The sequence below is a fragment of the Engystomops pustulosus genome, chromosome 8, assembly GCF_040894005.1.
Source record: "Engystomops pustulosus chromosome 8, aEngPut4.maternal, whole genome shotgun sequence".
Classification (NCBI taxonomy): Eukaryota; Metazoa; Chordata; class Amphibia; order Anura; family Leptodactylidae; genus Engystomops; species Engystomops pustulosus.
The window spans coordinates 20,036,036-20,057,026 of NC_092418.1; the positions used below are offsets into that span (position 1 = coordinate 20,036,036).

The 20,991-nt window shown below is 46.9% G+C and overlaps 1 protein-coding gene across 2 annotated transcripts in view; it reads left to right on the forward strand.

The window, feature by feature from the left end:
• Nucleotides 1–20,991, forward strand: part of PRKCB (protein kinase C beta) — a 102,874-nt gene that overhangs the window by 46,784 nt on the left and 35,099 nt on the right. For both annotated transcript variants that reach the window (XM_072120083.1, XM_072120081.1), the window contains exon 4: nucleotides 14,008–14,119. In XM_072120083.1, coding sequence (XP_071976184.1) covers nucleotides 14,008–14,119 — 112 coding nt within the window. The remainder of the gene's footprint in view (nucleotides 1–14,007; nucleotides 14,120–20,991) is intronic.

The window sequence follows — 20,991 nt, forward strand, 5'->3', positions numbered from 1 at the left end:
GTGATCAAGCAAATTCTCTTTTATCTATTAGGGTTCCTCAAGACCAGGATGTGTTTAGGAAATAATTCCAGCTCATATCACATCTTATATACGGCCTAATTTAAAGGGGTCTATTCCTTTTATATAAACAGTAAAAGGATTGTGCAGGATTAGAAACACCAACACTTTTGTAGGGGGCACAGCTGCAGTACCTCATACAACCTGTGATTAAGAGAGGAGCTATTTATAGAAGTGAGCAGCCATTTATTTATTTATTTTTTTTAAATTGATGCTCCCCTCCCTTTAAGAAATACTCTGTATTTTACATTTAACAAGGCAACATCCTACATTGTCCAATATGAGAGGAGCGAGGCATGGAAAGCGCATTACAGGATGCATGGGCTGCATGCAGAGGATCCAAGGTCATTGATAATTTCTCCCATCAGGAATGCTATAATCCCACCGGCTCATCTCCCTATAAGATCCTATTTTTAGAAGTTTGTGCCCCCCACACATTGGGTGGAGGGATACGGGTATAATGCAGTGTGAATTGGGTTGTGGATGTTGCTGTCGTGTAGCAGCAGCGATGGTGCAGATGATAAGCAGCAGGCGCGCGTTGGCTTCTATTCGCACATCGCTGCTTCTTTTATTTGTGGATTGGCAGCCGGTAGCGATGCTACATATGTTCTATGTCTCTGTCTATCTATTGACTTAATAAATCGTCCGGGACTGCAGCGTCTTAATTGAGTCTTGTAGACTATTATGACCTCCGGGCCCCTACAATATTAAGACATCTATGATTTAGGCCTTTAAAATGTATTAAAAAAAGCTCCTTGTCTTACCGTGCCTTTAAAAGACTGCCCTCTGCAGGTAGGCCGGGGGTACTGCAGGACTTTAGGATTGAAAGTACTGTATAATCTACTAAATAGAAGGCCTTGTCACTGAAGCAAGAAAACCAATCTGGGACCTGAATGCAGAGAAATCGTCATTTTTAATATTTTCATTATGCAAATGAGCATTTCGGTGCCCCCATGGGATGTGCTGCACCTTCTGTTAGCCAGTGTTCCCATCTAGCGCCCCCCTTTGTGGCCTGGAAGGACTGTTGCTGGACTGAATACTGTGGGCCACGCACATGGGACACCCAAGCGGTCATCTGCATATAGATGAAACTGAAGATTTCTCTGCATTCAGGCCACAGATTTTATACGGTGCCAAATGTTTAGGTGACGTGACCCCGGAGCTGACAGGTGACCTCTTACTTCTCCCTGATTTGGTAAATTCATGTAATTTTGAGTAAAACAGGTTTTTACTATAACTAACATGTCAGGAGAGGGGACAAGTCCTCTTTATAGAGGATTATACAGTTATTATACAGTTATATCTGTGTCTGGGAAAGATGGGTGACTGCTCACCATAGGCCAAGACATCAGTGACCACGATGCAATTTCTGATTATATCTCCTCCATTTGCAGGGGCATTTACATGACTGATACTTGCACATCAGGCACAAGTCCTCAGAGAACTTATTAGTACTTGTTATGTGTGCATTACTGCCTCTACTGGTGGGTGAGTGAAATTGCAGTGCTCTCCCACTTGTTGTTAAATGCAGGCTGCCGGGGATAGCAATGTAACTGCAACAGCTGGATAAGTGATACTATGTATGTAGACAGTGACTGCACCAGCAGCAGAACAGTGAGTGCAGCTCTGGAGTATAATACAGGATGTAACTCAGGATCAGTACAGGATAAGTAATGTCATGTATGTACACAGTGACTGCACCAGTAGTAGAATAGTGAGTGCAGCTCTGGAGTATAATACAGGATGTAACTCAGGATCAGTACAGGATAAGTAATGTCATGTATGTACACAGTGACTGCACCAGCAGCAGAATAGTGAGTGCAGCTCTGGGGTATAATACAGGATGTAACTCAGGATCAGTACAGGATAAGTAATGTCATGTATGTACACAGTGACTGCACCAGTAGTAGAATAGTGAGTGCAGCTCTGGAGTATAATACAGGATGTAACTCAGGATCAGTACAGGATAAGTAATGTCATGTATGTACACAGTGACTGCACCAGCAGCAGAATAGTGAGTGCAGCTGTGGGGTATAATACAGGATGTAACTCAGGATAAGTACAGGATAAGTAATGTCATGTATGTACACAGTGACTGCACCAGCAGCAGAATAGTGAGTGCAGCTCTGGAGTATAATACAGGATGTAACTCAGGATCAGTACAGGATAAGTAATGTCATGTATATACAGTGACTGCACCACCAGCAGAATAGTGAGTGCAGCTCTGGAGTATAATACAGGATGTAACTCAGGATCAGTACAGGATAAGTAATGTCATGTATGTACACAGTGACTGCACCAGCAGCAGAATAGTGAGTGCAGCTGTGGGGTATAATACAGGATGTAACTCAGGATAAGTACAGGATAAGTAATGTCATGTATGTACACAGTGACTGCACCAGCAGCAGAATAGTGAGTGCAGCTCTGGGGTATAATACAGGATGTAACTCAGGATCAATACAGGATAAGTAATGTCATGTATGTACACAGTGACTGCACCAGTAGTAGAATAGTGAGTGCAGCTCTGGTGTATAATACAGGATGTAACTCAGGATCAGTACAGGATAAGTAATGTCATGTATGTACACAGTGACTGCACCAGCAGCAGAATAGTGAGTGCAGCTGTGGAGTATAATACAGGATGTAACTCAGGATCAGTACAGGATAAGTAATGTCATGTATGTACACAGTGACTGCACCAGCAGCATAATAGTGAGTGCAGCTCTGGAGTATAATACAGGATGTAACTCAGGATCAGTACAGGATAAGTAATGTCATGTCTGTACACAGTGACTGCACCAGCAGCAGAATAGTGAGTGCAGCTCTGGGGTATAATACAGGATGTAACTCAGGATCAGTACAGGATAAGTAATGTCATGTATGTACACAGTGACTGCACCAGCAGCAGAATAGTGAGTGCAGCTGTGGAGTATAATACAGGATGTAACTCAGGATCAGTACAGGATAAGTAATGTCATGTATGTACACAGTGACTGCACCAGCAGCAGAATAGCGAGTGCAGCTCTGGGGTATAATACAGGATGTAACTCAGGATCAGTACAGGATAAGTAATGTCATGTATGTACACAGTGACTGCACCAGCAGCAGAATAGTGAGTTCTGGAGTTTATTCCGTCAGACACCCAGGTTATCTCTTTGCATGTACTGGTTCTTCTATCCTTGTTGTGTACACAGCTGCAGTTTGTTATAGTGTATTGTGTTGCAGTATGGATGTAGTTAGCTGGTCTTCTCCCTGTAGCTATAACCCCGGGGGTTACGTGATAATATTTGGTGTAATGATGACATCACTGGCTTGGGGTCAGGTTTTCTGTGTGTAATCCTTCTATGCCTGGCTGACCTGCTTTCCCTGGCCGTGTTCACACAGGTCTTTAATCACGCGCATTGTCTTAATCTCTGCTGCAAGGTCATTTATTTAATGGAGACCTGTGGCGAGCGGCCGACACTGGGGAGCGCCGAAGACGTAACGCGATCACAGCGATGCCATCAGACACCGCCAGGATCACAGCGAGAGGGCAAACCGCGTGTAACCGGAGGAGAAATCTCTACACTTCACATCACGGCGGTGGAGGGACAGAGACAGGGGGGACTAGACGGGGGTAAGAGAGGAGCCAGACGTTGTAGGAATAAGCACCAGAAGGGAGATTTTTGCTATACTTGTGCCACTTTTTTTCCCCGGAATTCGGGGGTTAATAGAGGGTTCCCATCTTCACCCTCTGTCAAAAATGGAGTCTCTTCCTCAGGAGCAGCTGTCCTGGATCACACAGACCATTCATAGACATGAATGGACACTTTGTAATTCTTTACTTCACCACCGGAGGCGCTGCAGGGAGAACGAACTGATCGATGGACGAGAAACATCCTAGAAATTTTGGGCTAATTTTCACTTATTTTTGTTATATACCTGCTATCCCTTTAATCCAATAACAATACAGATTATAGGGGTCTCTATTATTTGTTGTGGTTTTAATTTTAAGCCCCTCCCATTATTACTTTGGCCACACCTCTCGATGGATCACAAGAAGATATCCTGGATTACACAGATTATTCATTGATGATGTGTAATGCATCATTTCACCATCGGGGGTGCTGTAGGCAGATTGATCAGTTGAAGTGATTGCTGGGGGTCCCGGTGATTTGTTATTATTAAGAGGACTAAGGACTAAGACGAGATCCTTCAGTAAGAACTATTCTTGTAACATTCTCCCTCCCTGGAATGACCACAAAAAGGCAGATTTTTTTCTATTCCTGTCTTCTTAATATCCGTTTAATCGAATAATAACATGGGAAATGACTAGGCCAATGGAATTGTCTGTCGGCCCCCTCTATGCTGCCATAGTGGGGCTGCTCATCCAGAGCCTCCTTGTTCATGAGCGTGTCGGGTGGTCCCTGCAGAGGAGTGTGATGCAGTGCGGCATATGATGTGCGCCGCAATCTGGTGCCATTCATACTTAATGTGCTGTGCGAGCTGGGAAGCCTCTTAGATGAGTTTAAGCGCTAAGGAGCTTTGGAAGGCTGCGGCGGAATATGCAGTGCGTCCCGCGAATCAGCCGCTGGATCCTGACATCCGGATGCATTAACCCTTTGTCCTATCATCTCCCTCTCCTCCAGCTCCATCCTAAAGTAAGAGCTTCCTCGGGATATCATCTGGCCGGATTTCATACTGAGTAGTGGACACAGCGCCACTTTATTGACTTCAATGGAGCTTAGCTGCTATACCACGCGCAGCCTGTGGTCAGGTGTGGCGCTGTTTCTGTTCTTGTCCAATGACACCAGATACAGCCGCCTTGATGTTATATAATATTTTGCTACAGTCGGATTTTATGGTTGACTTTTCCAGATTTCTGGAGATATTATTCGATATTTTCCCTAAGGGTGAAGTGTTTGTGAGTAAATGTTTGCCATGAGCCTGTCAGGTATTTGCTGTGTTGGAGGATTATGGGCCTTGGGCTCCCTCAGTATTAGTAATGCCTCCGCAGTGCGGTATGTGACGGGAGATGACGGGTTTTCCTTCCCATACACTAATCCATAGATAAAATATATACTGCAGCATGATGCCCATATACCAGTGCTGTACAGTATATGCCTCCATGTAGGCCCCAGATAAGTGTTGTACTGTATATACGACCGTATAGTGCCCATATAACAGTACAGTATATACTGCCACATAGTGCCCATGTAACATAATACAGTATATACTGCCACATAGTGCCCATATAATGGTACAGTATATACTGCAGCATGATGCCCATATAACAGTGCAATACAGTAAATGCTGCCTTATAGGCCCCAGATAAGTGTCGCACATTATATGCTACCATATAGTGCCCATATAACATAATACAATATATACTGCCATATAGTGCCCATATAACATAATACAATATATACTGCCATATAGTGCCCATATAACATAATACAGTATATACTGCCATATAGTGTCCATATAACTTAATACTGTATATACTGCAGCATGATGCCCATATAACAGTGGCGTACATTATATGCTACATATAGTGCCCAGATAACAGTACAGTATCTACTGCCATATAGTGCCCAGATAATAGTACACTATATACTGCCCTATAGTGTCCATATAACTTAATACTGTATATACTGCAGCATGATGCCCATATAACAGTGGCGTACATTATATGCTACATATAGTGCCCAGATAACATTACAGTATCTACTGCCATATAGTGGCCAGATAATAGTACACTATATACTGCCATATAGTGCCCAGATAACTGTGCCGTACAGTGCATGCAGCCATATTGTGGCCAGCTTAGTATACAGAGCTATATAGAGCCCAGATAGTGGTGCCTTACAGTGCTTGACTAAATACCGCCACATAGTGCCCAGAAAATAATGTGTACAATCCATGTGGTGTAGTATCTGCACCTTCCCCGGAGCCTCGGGGGCTTGCAATGTCTTGATGTGGGGGTTGGGGGCTATTTGTATTTTTGTTATGTGGAAGGATCCATGATGTGACTTGCGGGGTCATCACGGGTGCAGGATTTCGGAGGGGAGTCCCGCGCTGCGGAGTGTAATTACCGGCCAGCGATTGGGGAATAAATATAGCGGCTCTGGAGTCTGAGATTATGGAGGCAAATCTAATGAGGATTGTGCCGGCTCCTCTCCTGCACCGGTGATAGCGCTGACGCTCGTCTGATTGTTTTGGGGGGCGGCAGGGGGGGGCGCGAGCTGCCGGCGCTGTCTCTTGTAATTTTGTTCCCAAACCAAAGAGAGTAATTAATTGTACAAAGCGCAAAGACGGCAGATGAGACGGGAGCGGGAACAGCTGGGGATCATCCCTCCGGAGCACAGAATGAATTGCCGAAGATGTGGAAGAATTTGGATTAAGCGGATGGGCTCCTGAGGGCGATGCATATCCCATTGTCTGTCTGTGATAGACGCCTCATAGCAAATCTCCGGAGATGGGCGCCCTATGGGTGTCACCGCTTCTGCACAGGAAGTCCCAGCTCTGAGTGAATGCTGTAGCAGGCATCTAGCTAAACTCTACAGCAGTCACTTAGAGCAGGAGAGGATTTGAAGCGGCTCAGTGCAGTGAGCCAAGAGCACAGCACTGTGAGGAGCTACAATTGTCTTTAATGGTTTTACATCTCTCCAGGGACAATACTTAGCCCCGGCTGCAGTGTGTATGGTCACACCAGCTGAACATTCCCTTTAAGGTGACCAGGCTAAAGCGGTATTGTTTTAGTAGGGAGACTGCACTGCCCTCATGTTTCCTTTGGACGTTCCTTCAGAAGTTTGGGAAGGGGGGTGGCTGATGTATTTCTTGTGGCTGTTGCACGCACCATTTCCCCTCTGATATTTAGGATTGATGCTCATGACAGATACATGGAGGCTGTGCAGGCCCCAGCATGGTGCTCAGGCGTGTTCACACCTGGACACCCGATTTAGTATCATATGCCATGACGGTGTAAACAGCCATACCCATTAACCTCTTCTCTGCTGGAACATGTCCGCTGGGAGGTGATGGGGGGTTACAGTGACTGGGGATGTCTTTTGCCTCCCTTATCATAGGATTGTGAAAGCTTCATGGTGCTGCTGTTCCTGCCTCTGGTTCTTCAGAGCTAAAAGCCCTGATGTGATCTGAATGGTTAATATTCTTATCTTTAATATGCTACCAGCACCATGCTTTTGGGTGCTACAGAACCAAAGATGATGGCACCTGAAGTGACCTTCCCCCTGCAGACTGTCAGGTAAAATATGACTCTTCTCTACTCATGGTCACGTGACTTTGGAGGAGATTTTATTTTATAGGTAAATGGATGAGATTTCACATTTCTAGAATGGACATTTCATACCCCACCTGAGGGGGTTGAAAGTTTAAAAGGGGTCTTATCTTGTGACCGGTTCACTTTAGCCTCTCTGATCCCTACTTTTATCTCTTCTCCCAAGTGATGTCACAGGCCGCAGAAACCTGGCTCTCCACCCAGAAAGCAGAGTTTGGCCATTCATTTGGCATGTTCAGTCACTATACCAGGCACCACTTGACCTGAAAAACTTCTTGACTACTTCAGCAAACTGCCTGTAGTCAGACCCGCCCCCTCTCCTGCCACAGTTCAGGGCAGTGAAGTGGGCGTGTCAGTGACTACATGAGTAAGTAAACTCCACCTCGTGGTAGCTACACACAGAAAATGGATCTTACTGTCCACCTCTGGGGATTTGGAGCTCTGTATTAGCGGATGTTGACTTTGCAGGATGCCACATTTTGTGTTGTGTCGTTTTAGATCTCTATTTGTGTTTACAAAAATCAAAGAAAGTTTTTTTTTTTTTACAGGAAAAACTGAACTTTTTCTTACTTTCTGTTCTCTGCATGGGAGAGAAGAAATACAATTCTCATTTCCAATATTTCTGTTTGGGGAAATTTTTTTTGTGCATAAGCTGATGTGCAACCTATTGCAAAACTACAACTCCCAGCATGCACCTCTAACCTGTGGCTGTCAGGACATGCTAGGAGATGTAGTTTTGCAGCATCTTTAGGGCCACAGGTTGTGAATTTCTGGCATAGGAGTTATTCTCCTCTCGTGCTGCACGTTTCATCTGGATTTGTCTTCCTTTGAATCGACAGTACAATCCAATCCAAATCCATCCCTCCTCTTGTCTCCTCCTCTTATCTCTCTCTTGTCCCTGTCCTCTGTGCGTATCCCCTCCATACATCCCTCTGCCCACCAGTGTGAGGCCGCTGCCCGCTCATTTCCAGCTCCTTGGCCGTAATGCAGCTTCATGGCAGCGACACTGCCGGCCTCTGCCAGGATCTATGCCAACCTCTGCCAGGGTACTTCACTGATCTATGCCGGCCGGGGATCAGTTTTAAAGGATTATAGAGGTAACACAAGGCTTGTGGAGTCCTCTCCAAGAGCTCATCATCTGCCCCCAAATGAACGTCTTAAAGGGGTACTCCACAGGGATCCCAGCCATCGTCTTCCGCTTATCTTGGGTGAAAAATGGCTTGTAGAATGGAATATCCCTTTAAAAACCCTTCTCAGAACCCTCATTCTATAGACAACATTATGTATGGACAATCCCTTGATCGTGTGATGCCTCCATCTTCCTGTGGGGGCGCTCTAGGACGTGCATAAACCCGACAGATCGCTAATCAGATTACTGCCCCACTGAAGTAGTCATGTCCCAAGCATCAGGGAATGAGTTCTGACATATCGGGGGCTGCATTAACTCCATTTTTGGATAAAACCGTAAGAAGATCTATGAGTTTAATGCAAGTGGTGGATACATCAAATGGTGATATGTAAAGGATAAACATTGGAAGTCAAATAGAAGTTGCATGACCCTATCCTGGGCAGCCCCCCTCATATTTTAGCTCTTTAGTGGTGCCCCCCTCCTTTTTTATGAATTGAGTTTCTTGCAGAAACTTGTAGAACAGCGACACCTGGTGGCTGAAAATGGAACAGCCTCTTACAGTAGCAGAAAGCGGGATATGTCACTTCTAGTAGTAGTCTGCAGGGTATATCACTTATCTCATTACCGTCAGTCCCCGGGGGTTTGCCAGGTTGCCCTCAAAGCATGCTGGGAGTTTTAGTTTTGTAGCAACACGGGAGCTGCAGGTCTGTCTTATCCAATATGATTTATAATCAACCTAAACACTGCAGGTATCCTGAAATACTCTGGATTGTGATCATGCAGTACTGCAGCCAACGTTATGTATTGTCCCTAGAGAGATGTGTAATCAGACCTTAGTGTATGTTAGTAGCAGCAGAACTGTGATCTATCTATTCATATTCCAGGATTATACTGCTGTTCTCTGTCCTCTCTGCAGACAGTGTTAAGTAGTGTCCCTTTTGAGAAATGTGATTCTACCTTTGTGTATGTTTTAGTAGCAGCAGAACTATGACATATGGGTTTATATTCCAGCACTGTGTTCTCACACTGCTGTGCACTTTCCACTCAGAAAACAGTGGTGGGTATTGTCCCTGGAGATTTGTGTAATCATATCTTCAGGTATGTTGTTAGTAGCAGCAGGACTGTGATATATGGATTTATATTCCAGCATTCTACTTGGGGCTTGTCCTCACACTGCTGTGCTCTGTTCTCTAAGTGTTCGCCTCACAGCTCCTGTGGCCTGTAGCAGCTTAAAAATTACAGCAGGAGGACAGGAGCTGTGGAGCAGCTCAGTCCAGAGAGAAAAGGGAGCAGCAGGGTGAGGACACTCGGTAACAGCAATGGCTTCCACTTCATGCCACTTGGTTTGTACATCAGTGACCGGGGTTAAAGTTCAGGGAGTATAGTTTCTAGATCAGGGTAATTTAGTGTAGCTTTGTCCTTGGGCTTCTCTATTGAATGAGTTTCAGATGCAATGCCAGGCTCTACCTGTAGTCAGGAGTGGCGCTATTGCTCAAATGAAATCACAGTTAAAATAATTGCTTGGCCCCCCATGAGCGCCTATATCTATACAGGGCATCGAGAAGACATGTGAATCCTCTACTTCAAGCTCCTGCACCCAGTGGGCAGCACCATGGACAGCGACCTGAGCTTACAGCCACACACGGCGTGTGTGGTTGGTAAATTGGCACTTTATACCTAAACTTCAAATACAATGATTATTGTTCTGACCTGGGGGTCCCCTAATCTCACCGATTTTAATAGGTTTTAATGTTTAAGCCCACAAAAAAAAAAGTTAAATTCTAAATATCTCATTCCAATGTTTAGATATAATCATTTGAGGTGAAAACCCTGAGGCTGGACTACTGAGGGCAGGTCCCTTATTGTCAGAGACCCTGAGGAGATCCTTACATATCGTTACCACACACTATACACAAATAACAGCCATTACTCATGGAGATATGGGATTTGTTTACATCCGTGGTAGTAGTGCAGCCTCAGGCTTCGGGCCTGTAACTTCCAACACTCCTCTCTGAGGAAAGGAATAAGATATTAACAATCCGTTTTCACCTCTGTAATCTGGGCTGAAGGGTCTATGTAATATATATACATCCTGGAGCAGCCTGTGTATATAGGTTATATATGGGATCCTGTCTCCCTGTGCTGGAATGTAATCCTTCCTCCGGCGCCTTCAAGCTCCACTATCTCATTACAGTCAGTATTGATTCCCTCCTCCAATCCCATCAACACTTTGTTTTCTATTCGGGGTGAAATAATGTAATTTTCTCGGCGTTTGATCGCGGCTTACATTCCCGCCCGTGAGTTCTTTATGCCACGGCCGCCCCATTGATACCGGCCGCTAACTATCCCGCACAGACTGAGGTTTAATTGGCGACGATCACTGAATACAAAGCGTCAGATCTACCTGGGAGGCGGCTGCAGCCGCTGAGACGTTTATCTGGTTTTTACACCTTTTTAATGAAGTATAGGAAGATTTCACACAGAAAGGAAGCGTGGCTTTAATGGAATATCCGATCCTGGGAAAGCTGTGTGAGAGAGCCCATATCCTGGCTTATATTTAATATCTGATCCTGGGAAAGCTGTGTGCTCTGTAATTTCTTCCTACAGCACTCTGCACGCTCAAAGAGCTAAATAACACACAAGGCCATATTGCCTTCCAGGATCATGGGAAAAGCTGGGTGTGTGAGTACAGGCGAACTACTGAATATGAGGACTTTGTTTGTATGGTCCGATACTGGGAAAGCTGGCTGACCACTACTATATAGTCCATCCTATATTACCTAGCTTTCTCATAGCCCTGCAGGGCAGCGCTGGTTCTTATGCCATGGTAAGAATTTGGCCTTTCAGGACCTTGCTCTCCACATATTGACATTTTCTACCTTTCAGTAGCATGGTAAAGCTCTGTGAGAGTACACAGGATTTGGGATCTGAATCTGGGAAAACTGGATGACCACTGATAAGCGTTCAACTTTCCATGACGCTTAAATGGCAGATTCTTATGCTATGATCCGCAAGTGCCAGGCTCTATAAGACTTCCAGGAACACAGGAAAGTTGGGTGAATGTATACAGTTAGTCTGCTGTATATTAGAACTCTATGGCCTGGTTCTGGGAAAGTTGGGTGACCACTACTAAAAAGTCAACCCTTTCTCATAGACCAAGGGGGCAGACCTAGTTCCCATGCCCTGGGAAAGCTGGACTTGACTCGTAAGGTTTATCTGATTCTGTAAGAGCCGGGAGACCAGTGACATCTATGTCCTTCTTACAAGATCCTAGATATCTAAAGAGTCTCTGCACTGGAAATAGTAGCAGTGGCTGATGACAGAGAGCAGTAGCTTACATGAATGCTCATAGCACATTCTGGGTCAGTATCCCTTTAAGAGCCAGTTTTTATAATGTGCCTTCTGTCCGGGGATACATGTAGCACTTATGACTCCTATGGTGTCCCCCCCGCCGCGGGCAGCTGTTGGTTTATTGCCCGGTGCTCCTAGTTGTCTCCCTGCAGTTGTTAGTCGGAGTAAATCTTTCTTTCCCTCCGGATCCTCCCCTCGTATCCTTGTCTGTATTCCGTGTGTAGCGGACGCTGAGGGATCTTTAACCTGCTGATGGATGGAGGGAACTCCAGCAGCGCTCGCTTTATGGCCTCATAAATGGCGGCCGGAGATTGATGGCATTTTGCATCAGTGCAGAGCTGACCAGGTACAGGCACTTATAGTTCAGCACATACAAAGCCACAATCTGGTCCAGGGAAAGCTGGGTAGATGCCTTTTACAATTTGGCTGGTGGTTGTGATCCAACTTTCCCATATTCTGAATGATAAATCGAATAAATTGTGCAGTGACACTTCCCTTGGCCCTTTCATGTTTTTAATTCTGGAATCTAGAAAAGCTGGGTGAACAACATTTTAGGATGTTGTCCTAAGTTTTCATTCTGATCCGTGAAGGTTCAACTGCTGGGACCCCCATCAATCACAAAAATTGGGACCCCATCCCCTTAAATATTTGAGCAACCAGTCTATCTATTCAGTCTGTACAGACTGATCAGCGGGGGTCCCAGTGTTAAACCCCCCTTAACTTTCCAATCCTAGAGATTAGAATTTACAGACAAACATCGGACAACCCCTTTATGTTCTCTTCTGCTTAACTTCACCTTAATTCTGTATAGAAGTTGCTGTGCAGAGTTGTAACTGTTAGAATTATGGTTCCCTGAAGCCACCACTAGGGGGAGCTCAATGGCAAATGCATATATTATGCAGTGAGCTCCCCCTGCTGGTGGCTGCTGGAAAAGGCAAAGAGTACACACACGTTCCTAATGTGTAAGGGCATAGTTATACAGTGTTGGGGCATTTTGGGACTTGTAGTTCCTCAGGATGTGAAGAGCTGCAGGCATAGAAAGTGCAGTTCTTTGAAGTTGGTCTTAGTCGCTGGCATCTGTTGAGGATGATAAGGGGCAGACGTGAGGTCCAGCCAGTCCAGTGTCACATAGCTCCCATCTCTCGGAGGACTGCCCTCACCTCCGCTCCTCCGCCAGATGAAAATGAAATTGAAATAGCTTCCAATTAGAACCTTCAAAGAGTTTTTTAATGAAGTTCTCGCTGTCATGGAAAGATGTGCACAGGGCTGGGAGATTGCCAGGGCCCGGCTCTTTGTGAAGCCTCTCCCGTGTAATTGAGAATCCGATACATTAAGTGCCCTGCGTAGTGGTGCCCGGCTCCTGGCAGCCGCTGTCGCCTCTCTTCCTGCCAGCTGCTTTGTGACAGATGCGGTTGAGGTTTGATCGCAAAGTGACATTGTCAGTGATCACCTCTCCAAGTACAGATGGAGGAGACCTCAGTGAGAGGAACGTGCCCATTGTCTCCACTAAAGGGCAGTGACCCCTAAAATTATTCGAACGCTACCCTCTTCTATGATCCTGCTCACTTGGACCCGCTTCTTGAAAATCTGGGTGAGATCCATATTAGGGGTGTCACTCATCTGACTTGTATTTCAGTCTTGCTATAATCATATCCACCACTCGGGAGCTTCGGAAAGCTGGGTAACTAGCGCTGCCTTACTGCAGCCATATTGGTCATCAGATGGCTTGTCCATACACATTATGACTTATAAGAAGCACAAACGGCGAAGGATTTAAAGGGGGTCTCTTACAAATCTAGAATGCTAGATATCATAAATCATCTCGTTGCCACTCTATCCCTCATCAATTTGGTGTTTGTTCTTCTTAAATCCGTCTATCCATTCTAGAGATCTAGCCCCTGGAAGTTCCGATGTGATTAGCGCATCCCATCTACTCGGGGGTGTGTCTCTGTGTGTGTCGACGCCCCCCTTGGCGCTCATTTACATGTGAGCTTCTGGGGGCCATATCTTTTGAACAGATGGACCGATTTAAAAAATAAAAACAACAAATTGCTCAGGAGCGCCGCACCAATCACACAGGTGTGTCATTCAGCATGTTGTATTTGGTCCTCTATAAAGGGGCAATGTACCATGATGATGTAGTCACTGATCACTATGACTCCTGCAGTGATGATCTCTCTTTTATATCCAGGATCCCAGAAGTAAGCACAAGTTTAAAATCCACACGTATTCCAGCCCTACGTTCTGTGACCACTGCGGCTCGCTGCTCTACGGCCTCATTCACCAAGGGATGAAGTGTGAAAGTAAGACGACGTCTAGTAAACCCTTCTGTGTGTCCGCTGCCCCACGTGACGTCCGCTGCTTCTCCCCTTCTCTGGAGTCTGTCTGTCATACAAGTGTGAATATCATTCACAAAATAATCGCAGATGACACATTCAGTCAGTATCAACAAAATCAATTTTGTGACAGTTGTACACCTGTGATGTGGAACAAATGATCTTGGTTTCTATTAATGGTTACCTTGAGTTAAAAATTGATTTACCTTTGCACAGTCTGTGTGACCCCCCTCCTTCCCCTGCAGAGGCTGCTGTATGTTCTCTCCCCTTCCTCTATACAATAGTACACAGTCTGCATGATCCTCCTCCTTCCCCTGCAGAGGCTGCTGTATGTTCTCTCCCCTTCCTCTACACAATAGTACACAGTCTGTGTGATCCCCCTCCTTCCCCTGCAGAGGCTGCTGTATGTTCTCTCCCCTTCCTCTATACAATAGTACACAGTCTGTATGATCCCCCTCCTTCCCCTGCAGAGGCTGCTGTGTGTTCTCTCCCCTTCCTCTATACAATAGTACACAGTCTGTGTGATCCCCCTCCTCCTGCAGAGGCTGCTGTATGTTCTCTCCCCTTCCTCTATACAATAGTACACAGTCTGTATGATCCCCCTCCTTCCCCTGCAGAGGCTGCTGTAGGTTCTCCCCCTTTCCTCTATACAATAGTACACCGTCTGCACGATCCACCTCCTTCCCTCTCCTCATTTCTATGCAGTTTGTGTGATTCCCCCTCCTTCCCCCTGCAGAGGAAGGAGGGGGAATCACACAGACTGCTGTAGGTTATCTCTCATTTTAAACTAGAACAGACTGGGGGTCATTTACTTACCCGGAGTTCACCAACCTATTCCTGGTGCATGTGAGTGATTGATTTTGCGACACAATTTGTTTTTTTAATTTCCGCTGTTTTTTCGTATCCGTTGGGTTTTCCGACGGCCACGCCCCTTCCCCCAAGCCCCCCCCCCCCATTTATGTCGCCTGAAAGCCGGCTCCATTGCGGCAAAATCCGACCGCGTGCGCCAAAATCCCAGCGGAATTTGACGCAAAACTGAAAAATGAAAGTGCTGCCGCGGAGCCCTTAGTAAATGAGCCCCACTGTGTGACCCCACTTCTTCCCCTGCAGAGGCTGCTGTAGTTCTCTCCCCTTCCTCTATACACCAGTACACAGTCTGTGTGACCCCACTTCTTCCTCTGCAGAGGTTGCTGTAGGTTCTCTCTCATTTCTCTGTACACCAGTACACAGTCTGTGTGACCCCCACTTCTTCCTCTGCAGAGGTTGCTGTAGGTTCTCTCTCATTTCTCTGTATACCAGTACACAGTCTGTGTGACCCCACTTCTTCCTCTGCAGAGGCTGCTGTAGGTTCTCTCCCCTTCCTCTATACACTAGTACACAGTCTGTGTGACCCCCACTTCTTCCCCTGCAGAGGTTGCTGTAGGTTCTCTCTCATTTCTCTCTACACCAGTACACAGTCTGTGTGACCCCACTTATTCCCCTGCAGAGGTTGCTATAGGTTCTCTCTCATTTCTCTGTACACCAGTACACAGTCTGTGTGACCCCCACTTCTTCCTCTGCAGAGGTTGCTGTAGGTTCTCTCTCATTTCTCTGTACACCAGTACACAGTCTGTGTGACCCCACTTATTCCCCTGCAGAGGTTGCTGTAGGTTCTCTCTCATTTCTCTGTATACCAGTACACAGTCTGTGTGACCCCACTTCTTCCTCTGCAGAGGCTGCTGTAGGTTCTCTCCCCTTCCTCTATACACTAGTACACAGTCTGTGTGACCCCAGTTCTTCCTCTGCAGAGGCTGCTGTAGGTTCTCTCCCCTTCCTCTATACACTAGTACACAGTCTGTGTGACCCCACTTCTTCCCCTGCAGAGGTTGCTGTAGGTTCTCTCTCATTTCTCTCTACACCAGTACACAGTCTGTGTGACCCCACTTATTCCCCTGCAGAGGTTGCTATAGGTTCTCTCTCATTTCTCTGTACACCAGTACACAGTCTGTGTGACCCCACTTATTCCCCTGCAGAGGTTGCTGTAGGTTCTCTCCCCTTCCTCTATACACTAGTACACAGTCTGTGTGACCCCACTTCTTCCCCTGCAGAGGTTGCTGTAGGTTCTCTCTCATTTCTCTCTACACCAGTACACAGTCTGTGTGACCCCACTTATTCCCCTGCAGAGGTTGCTATAGGTTCTCTCTCATTTCTCTGTACACCAGTACACAGTCTGTGTGACCCCACTTATTCCCCTGCAGAGGTTGCTGTAGGTTCTCTCTCATTTCTCTGTATACCAGTACACAGTCTGTGTGACCCCACTTCTTCCTCTGCAGAGGCTGCTGTAGGTTCTCTCCCCTTCCTCTATACACTAGTACACAGTCTGTGTGACCCCAGTTCTTCCTCTGCAGAGGCTGCTGTAGGTTCTCTCCCCTTCCTCTATACACTAGTACACAGTCTGTGTGACCCCACTTCTTCCCCTGCAGAGGTTGCTGTAGGTTCTCTCTCATTTCTCTCTACACCAGTACACAGTCTGTGTGACCCCACTTATTCCCCTGCAGAGGTTGCTATAGGTTCTCTCTCATTTCTCTGTACACCAGTACACAGTCTGTGTGACCCCCACTTCTTCCTCTGCAGAGGCTGCTGTAGGTTCTCTCCCCTTCCTCTATACACTAGTACACAGTCTGTGTGACCTCACTTCTTCCCCTGCAGAGGTTGCTGTAGGTTCTCTCTCATTTCTCTCTACACCAGTACACAGTCTGTGTGACCCCACTTCTTCCCCTGCAGAGGCTGCTGTAGTTCTCTCCCCTTCCTCTATACACCAGTACACAGTCTGTGTGACCCCACTTCTTCCTCTGCAGAGGTTGCTGTAGGTTCTCTCTCATTTCTCTGTACACCAGTACACAGTCTGTGTGACCCCACTTCTTCCCCTGCAGAGGTTGCTGTAGGTTCTCTCTCATTTCTCTGTATACCAGTACACAGTCTGTGTGACCCCACTTCTTCCTCTGCAGAGGCTGCTGTAGGTTCTCTCCCCTTCCTCTATACACTAGTACACAGTCTGTGTGACCTCACTTCTTCCCCTGCAGAGGTTGCTGTAGGTTCTCTCTCATTTCTCTCTACACCAGTACACAGTCTGTGTGACCCCACTTATTCCCCTGCAGAGGTTGCTATAGGTTCTCTCTCATTTCTCTGTACACCAGTACACAGTCTGTGTGACCCCCACTTCTTCCTCTGCAGAGGTTGCTGTAGGTTCTCTCTCATTTCTCTGTACACCAGTACACAGTCTGTGTGACCCCACTTCTTCCCCTGCAGAGGTTGCTGTAGGTTCTCTCTCATTTCTCTGTACACCAGTACACAGTCTGTGTGACCCCACTTATTCCCCTGCAGAGGTTGCTGTAGGTTCTCTCTCATTTCTCTGTATACCAGTACACAGTCTGTGTGACCCCCACTTCTTCCTCTGCAGAGGTTGCTGTAGGTTCTCTCTCATTTCTCTGTACACCAGTACACAGTCTGTGTGACCCCACTTCTTCCTCTGCAGAGGCTGCTGTAGGTTCTCTCCCCTTCCTCTATACACTAGTACACAGTCTGTGTGACCCCAGTTCTTCCTCTGCAGAGGCTGCTGTAGGTTCTCTCCCCTTCCTCTATACACTAGTACACAGTCTGTGTGACCCCAGTTCTTCCTCTGCAGAGGCTGCTGTAGGTTCTCTCCCCTTCCTCTATACACTAGTACACAGTCTGTGTGACCCCACTTCTTCCCCTGCAGAGGTTGCTGTAGGTTCTCTCTCATTTCTCTCTACACCAGTACACAGTCTGTGTGACCCCACTTATTCCCCTGCAGAGGTTGCTATAGGTTCTCTCTCATTTCTCTGTACACCAGTACACAGTCTGTGTGACCCCCACTTCTTCCTCTGCAGAGGTTGCTATAGGTTCTCTCTCATTTCTCTGTACACCAGTACACAGTCTGTGTGACCCCCACTTCTTCCTCTGCAGAGGTTGCTATAGGTTCTCTCTCATTTCTCTCTACACCAGTACACAGTCTGTGTGACCCCCACTTCTTCCTCTGCAGAGGTTGCTGTAGGTTCTCTCTCATTTCTCTGTACACCAGTACACAGTCTGTGTGACCCCCACTTCTTCCTCTGCAGAGGTTGCTGTAGGTTCTCTCTCATTTCTCTGTACACCAGTAAACAGTCTGTGTGACCCCACTTCTTCCTCTGCAGAGGCTGCTGTAGGTTCTCTCTCATTTCTCTGTACACCAGTACACAGTCTGTGTGACCCCACTTATTCCCCTGCAGAGGTTGCTGTAGGTTCTCTCTCATTTCTCTGTATACCAGTACACAGTCTGTGTGACCCCACTTCTTCCTCTGCAGAGGCTGCTGTAGGTCCTCTCCCCTTCCTCTATACACTAGTACACAGTCTGTGTGACCCCACTTCTTCCCCTGCAGAGGTTGCTGTAGGTTCTCTCTCATTTCTCTCTACACCAGTACACAGTCTGTGTGACCCCACTTATTCCCCTGCAGAGGTTGCTATAGGTTCTCTCTCATTTCTCTGTACACCAGTACACAGTCTGTGTGACCCCACTTCTTCCCCTGCAGAGGTTGCTGTAGGTTCTCTCTCATTTCTCTCTACACCAGTACACAGTCTGTGTGACCCCACTTATTCCCCTGCAGAGGTTGCTATAGGTTCTCTCTCATTTCTCTGTACACCAGTACACAGTCTGTGTGACCCCCACTTCTTCCTCTGCAGAGGTTGCTGTAGGTTCTCTCCCCTTCCTCTATACACTAGTACACAGTCTGTGTGACCCCCACTTCTTCCCCTGCAGAGGTTGCTGTAGGTTCTCTCTCATTTCTCTGTACACCAGTACACAGTCTGTGTGACCCCCACTTCTTCCTCTGCAGAGGTTGCTGTAGGTTCTCTCTCATTTCTCTGTACACCAGTACACAGTCTGTGTGACCCCACTTATTCCCCTGCAGAGGTTGCTGTAGGTTCTCTCTCATTTCTCTGTATACCAGTACACAGTCTGTGTGACCCCACTTCTTCCTCTGCAGAGGCTGCTGTAGGTTCTCTCCCCTTCATCTATACACTAGTACACAGTCTGTTTGACCCCAGTTCTTCCTCTGCAGAGGCTGCTGTAGGTTCTCTCCCCTTCCTCTATACACTAGTACACAGTCTGTGTGACCCCACTTCTTCCCCTGCAGAGGTTGCTGTAGGTTCTCTCTCATTTCTCTCTACACCAGTACACAGTCTGTGTGACCCCACTTATTCCCCTGCAGAGGTTGCTATAGGTTCTCTCTCATTTCTCTGTACACCAGTACACAGTCTGTGTGACCCCCACTTCTTCCTCTGCAGAGGTTGCTATAGGTTCTCTCTCATTTCTCTGTACACCAGTACACAGTCTGTGTGACCCCCACTTCTTCCTCTGCAGAGGTTGCTGTAGGTTCTCTCTCATTTCTCTGTACACCAGTACACAGTCTGTGTGACCCCCACTTCTTCCTCTGCAGAGGCTGCTGTAGGTTCTCTCTCATTTCTCTGTACACCAGTACACAGTCTGTGTGACCCCACTTATTCCCCTGCAGAGGTTGCTGTAGGTTCTCTCCCCTTCCTCTATACACTAGTACACAGTCTGTGTGACCCCACTTCTTCTCCTGCAGAGGTTGCTGTAGGTTCTCTCTCATTTCTCTGTATACCAGTACACAGTCTGTGTGACCCCACTTCTTCCTCTGCAGAGGCTGCTGTAGGTCCTCTCCCCTTCCTCTATACACTAGTACACAGTCTGTGTGACCCCACTTCTTCCCCTGCAGAGGTTGCTGTAGGTTCTCTCTCATTTCTCTCTACACCAGTACACAGTCTGTGTGACCCCACTTATTCCCCTGCAGAGGTTGCTATAGGTTCTCTCTCATTTCTCTGTACACCAGTACACAGTCTGTGTGACCCCACTTCTTCCCCTGCAGAGGTTGCTGTAGGTTCTCTCTCATTTCTCTCTACACCAGTACACAGTCTGTGTGACCCCACTTATTCCCCTGCAGAGGTTGCTATAGGTTCTCTCTCATTTCTCTGTACACCAGTACACAGTCTGTGTGACCCCCACTTCTTCCTCTGCAGAGGTTGCTGTAGGTTCTCTCCCCTTCCTCTATACACTAGTACACAGTCTGTGTGACCCCCACTTCTTCCCCTGCAGAGGTTGCTGTAGGTTCTCTCTCATTTCTCTGTACACCAGTACACAGTCTGTGTGACCCCCACTTCTTCCTCTGCAGAGGTTGCTGTAGGTTCTCTCTCATTTCTCTGTACACCAGTACACAGTCTGTGTGACCCCACTTATTCCCCTGCAGAGGTTGCTGTAGGTTCTCTCTCATTTCTCTGTATACCAGTACACAGTCTGTGTGACCCCACTTCTTCCTCTGCAGAGGCTGCTGTAGGTTCTCTCCCCTTCCTCTATACACTAGTACACAGTCTGTGTGACCCCAGTTCTTCCTCTGCAGAGGCTGCTGTAGGTTCTCTCCCCTTCCTCTATACACTAGTACACAGTCTGTGTGACCCCACTTCTTCCCCTGCAGAGGTTGCTGTAGGTTCTCTCTCATTTCTCTCTACACCAGTACACAGTCTGTGTGACCCCACTTATTCCCCTGCAGAGGTTGCTATAGGTTCTCTCTCATTTCTCTGTACACCAGTACACAGTCTGTGTGACCCCCACTTCTTCCTCTGCAGAGGTTGCTATAGGTTCTCTCTCATTTCTCTGTACACCAGTACACAGTCTGTGTGACCCCCACTTCTTCCTCTGCAGAGGTTGCTGTAGGTTCTCTCTCATTTCTCTGTACACCAGTACACAGTCTGTGTGACCCCCACTTCTTCCTCTGCAGAGGTTGCTG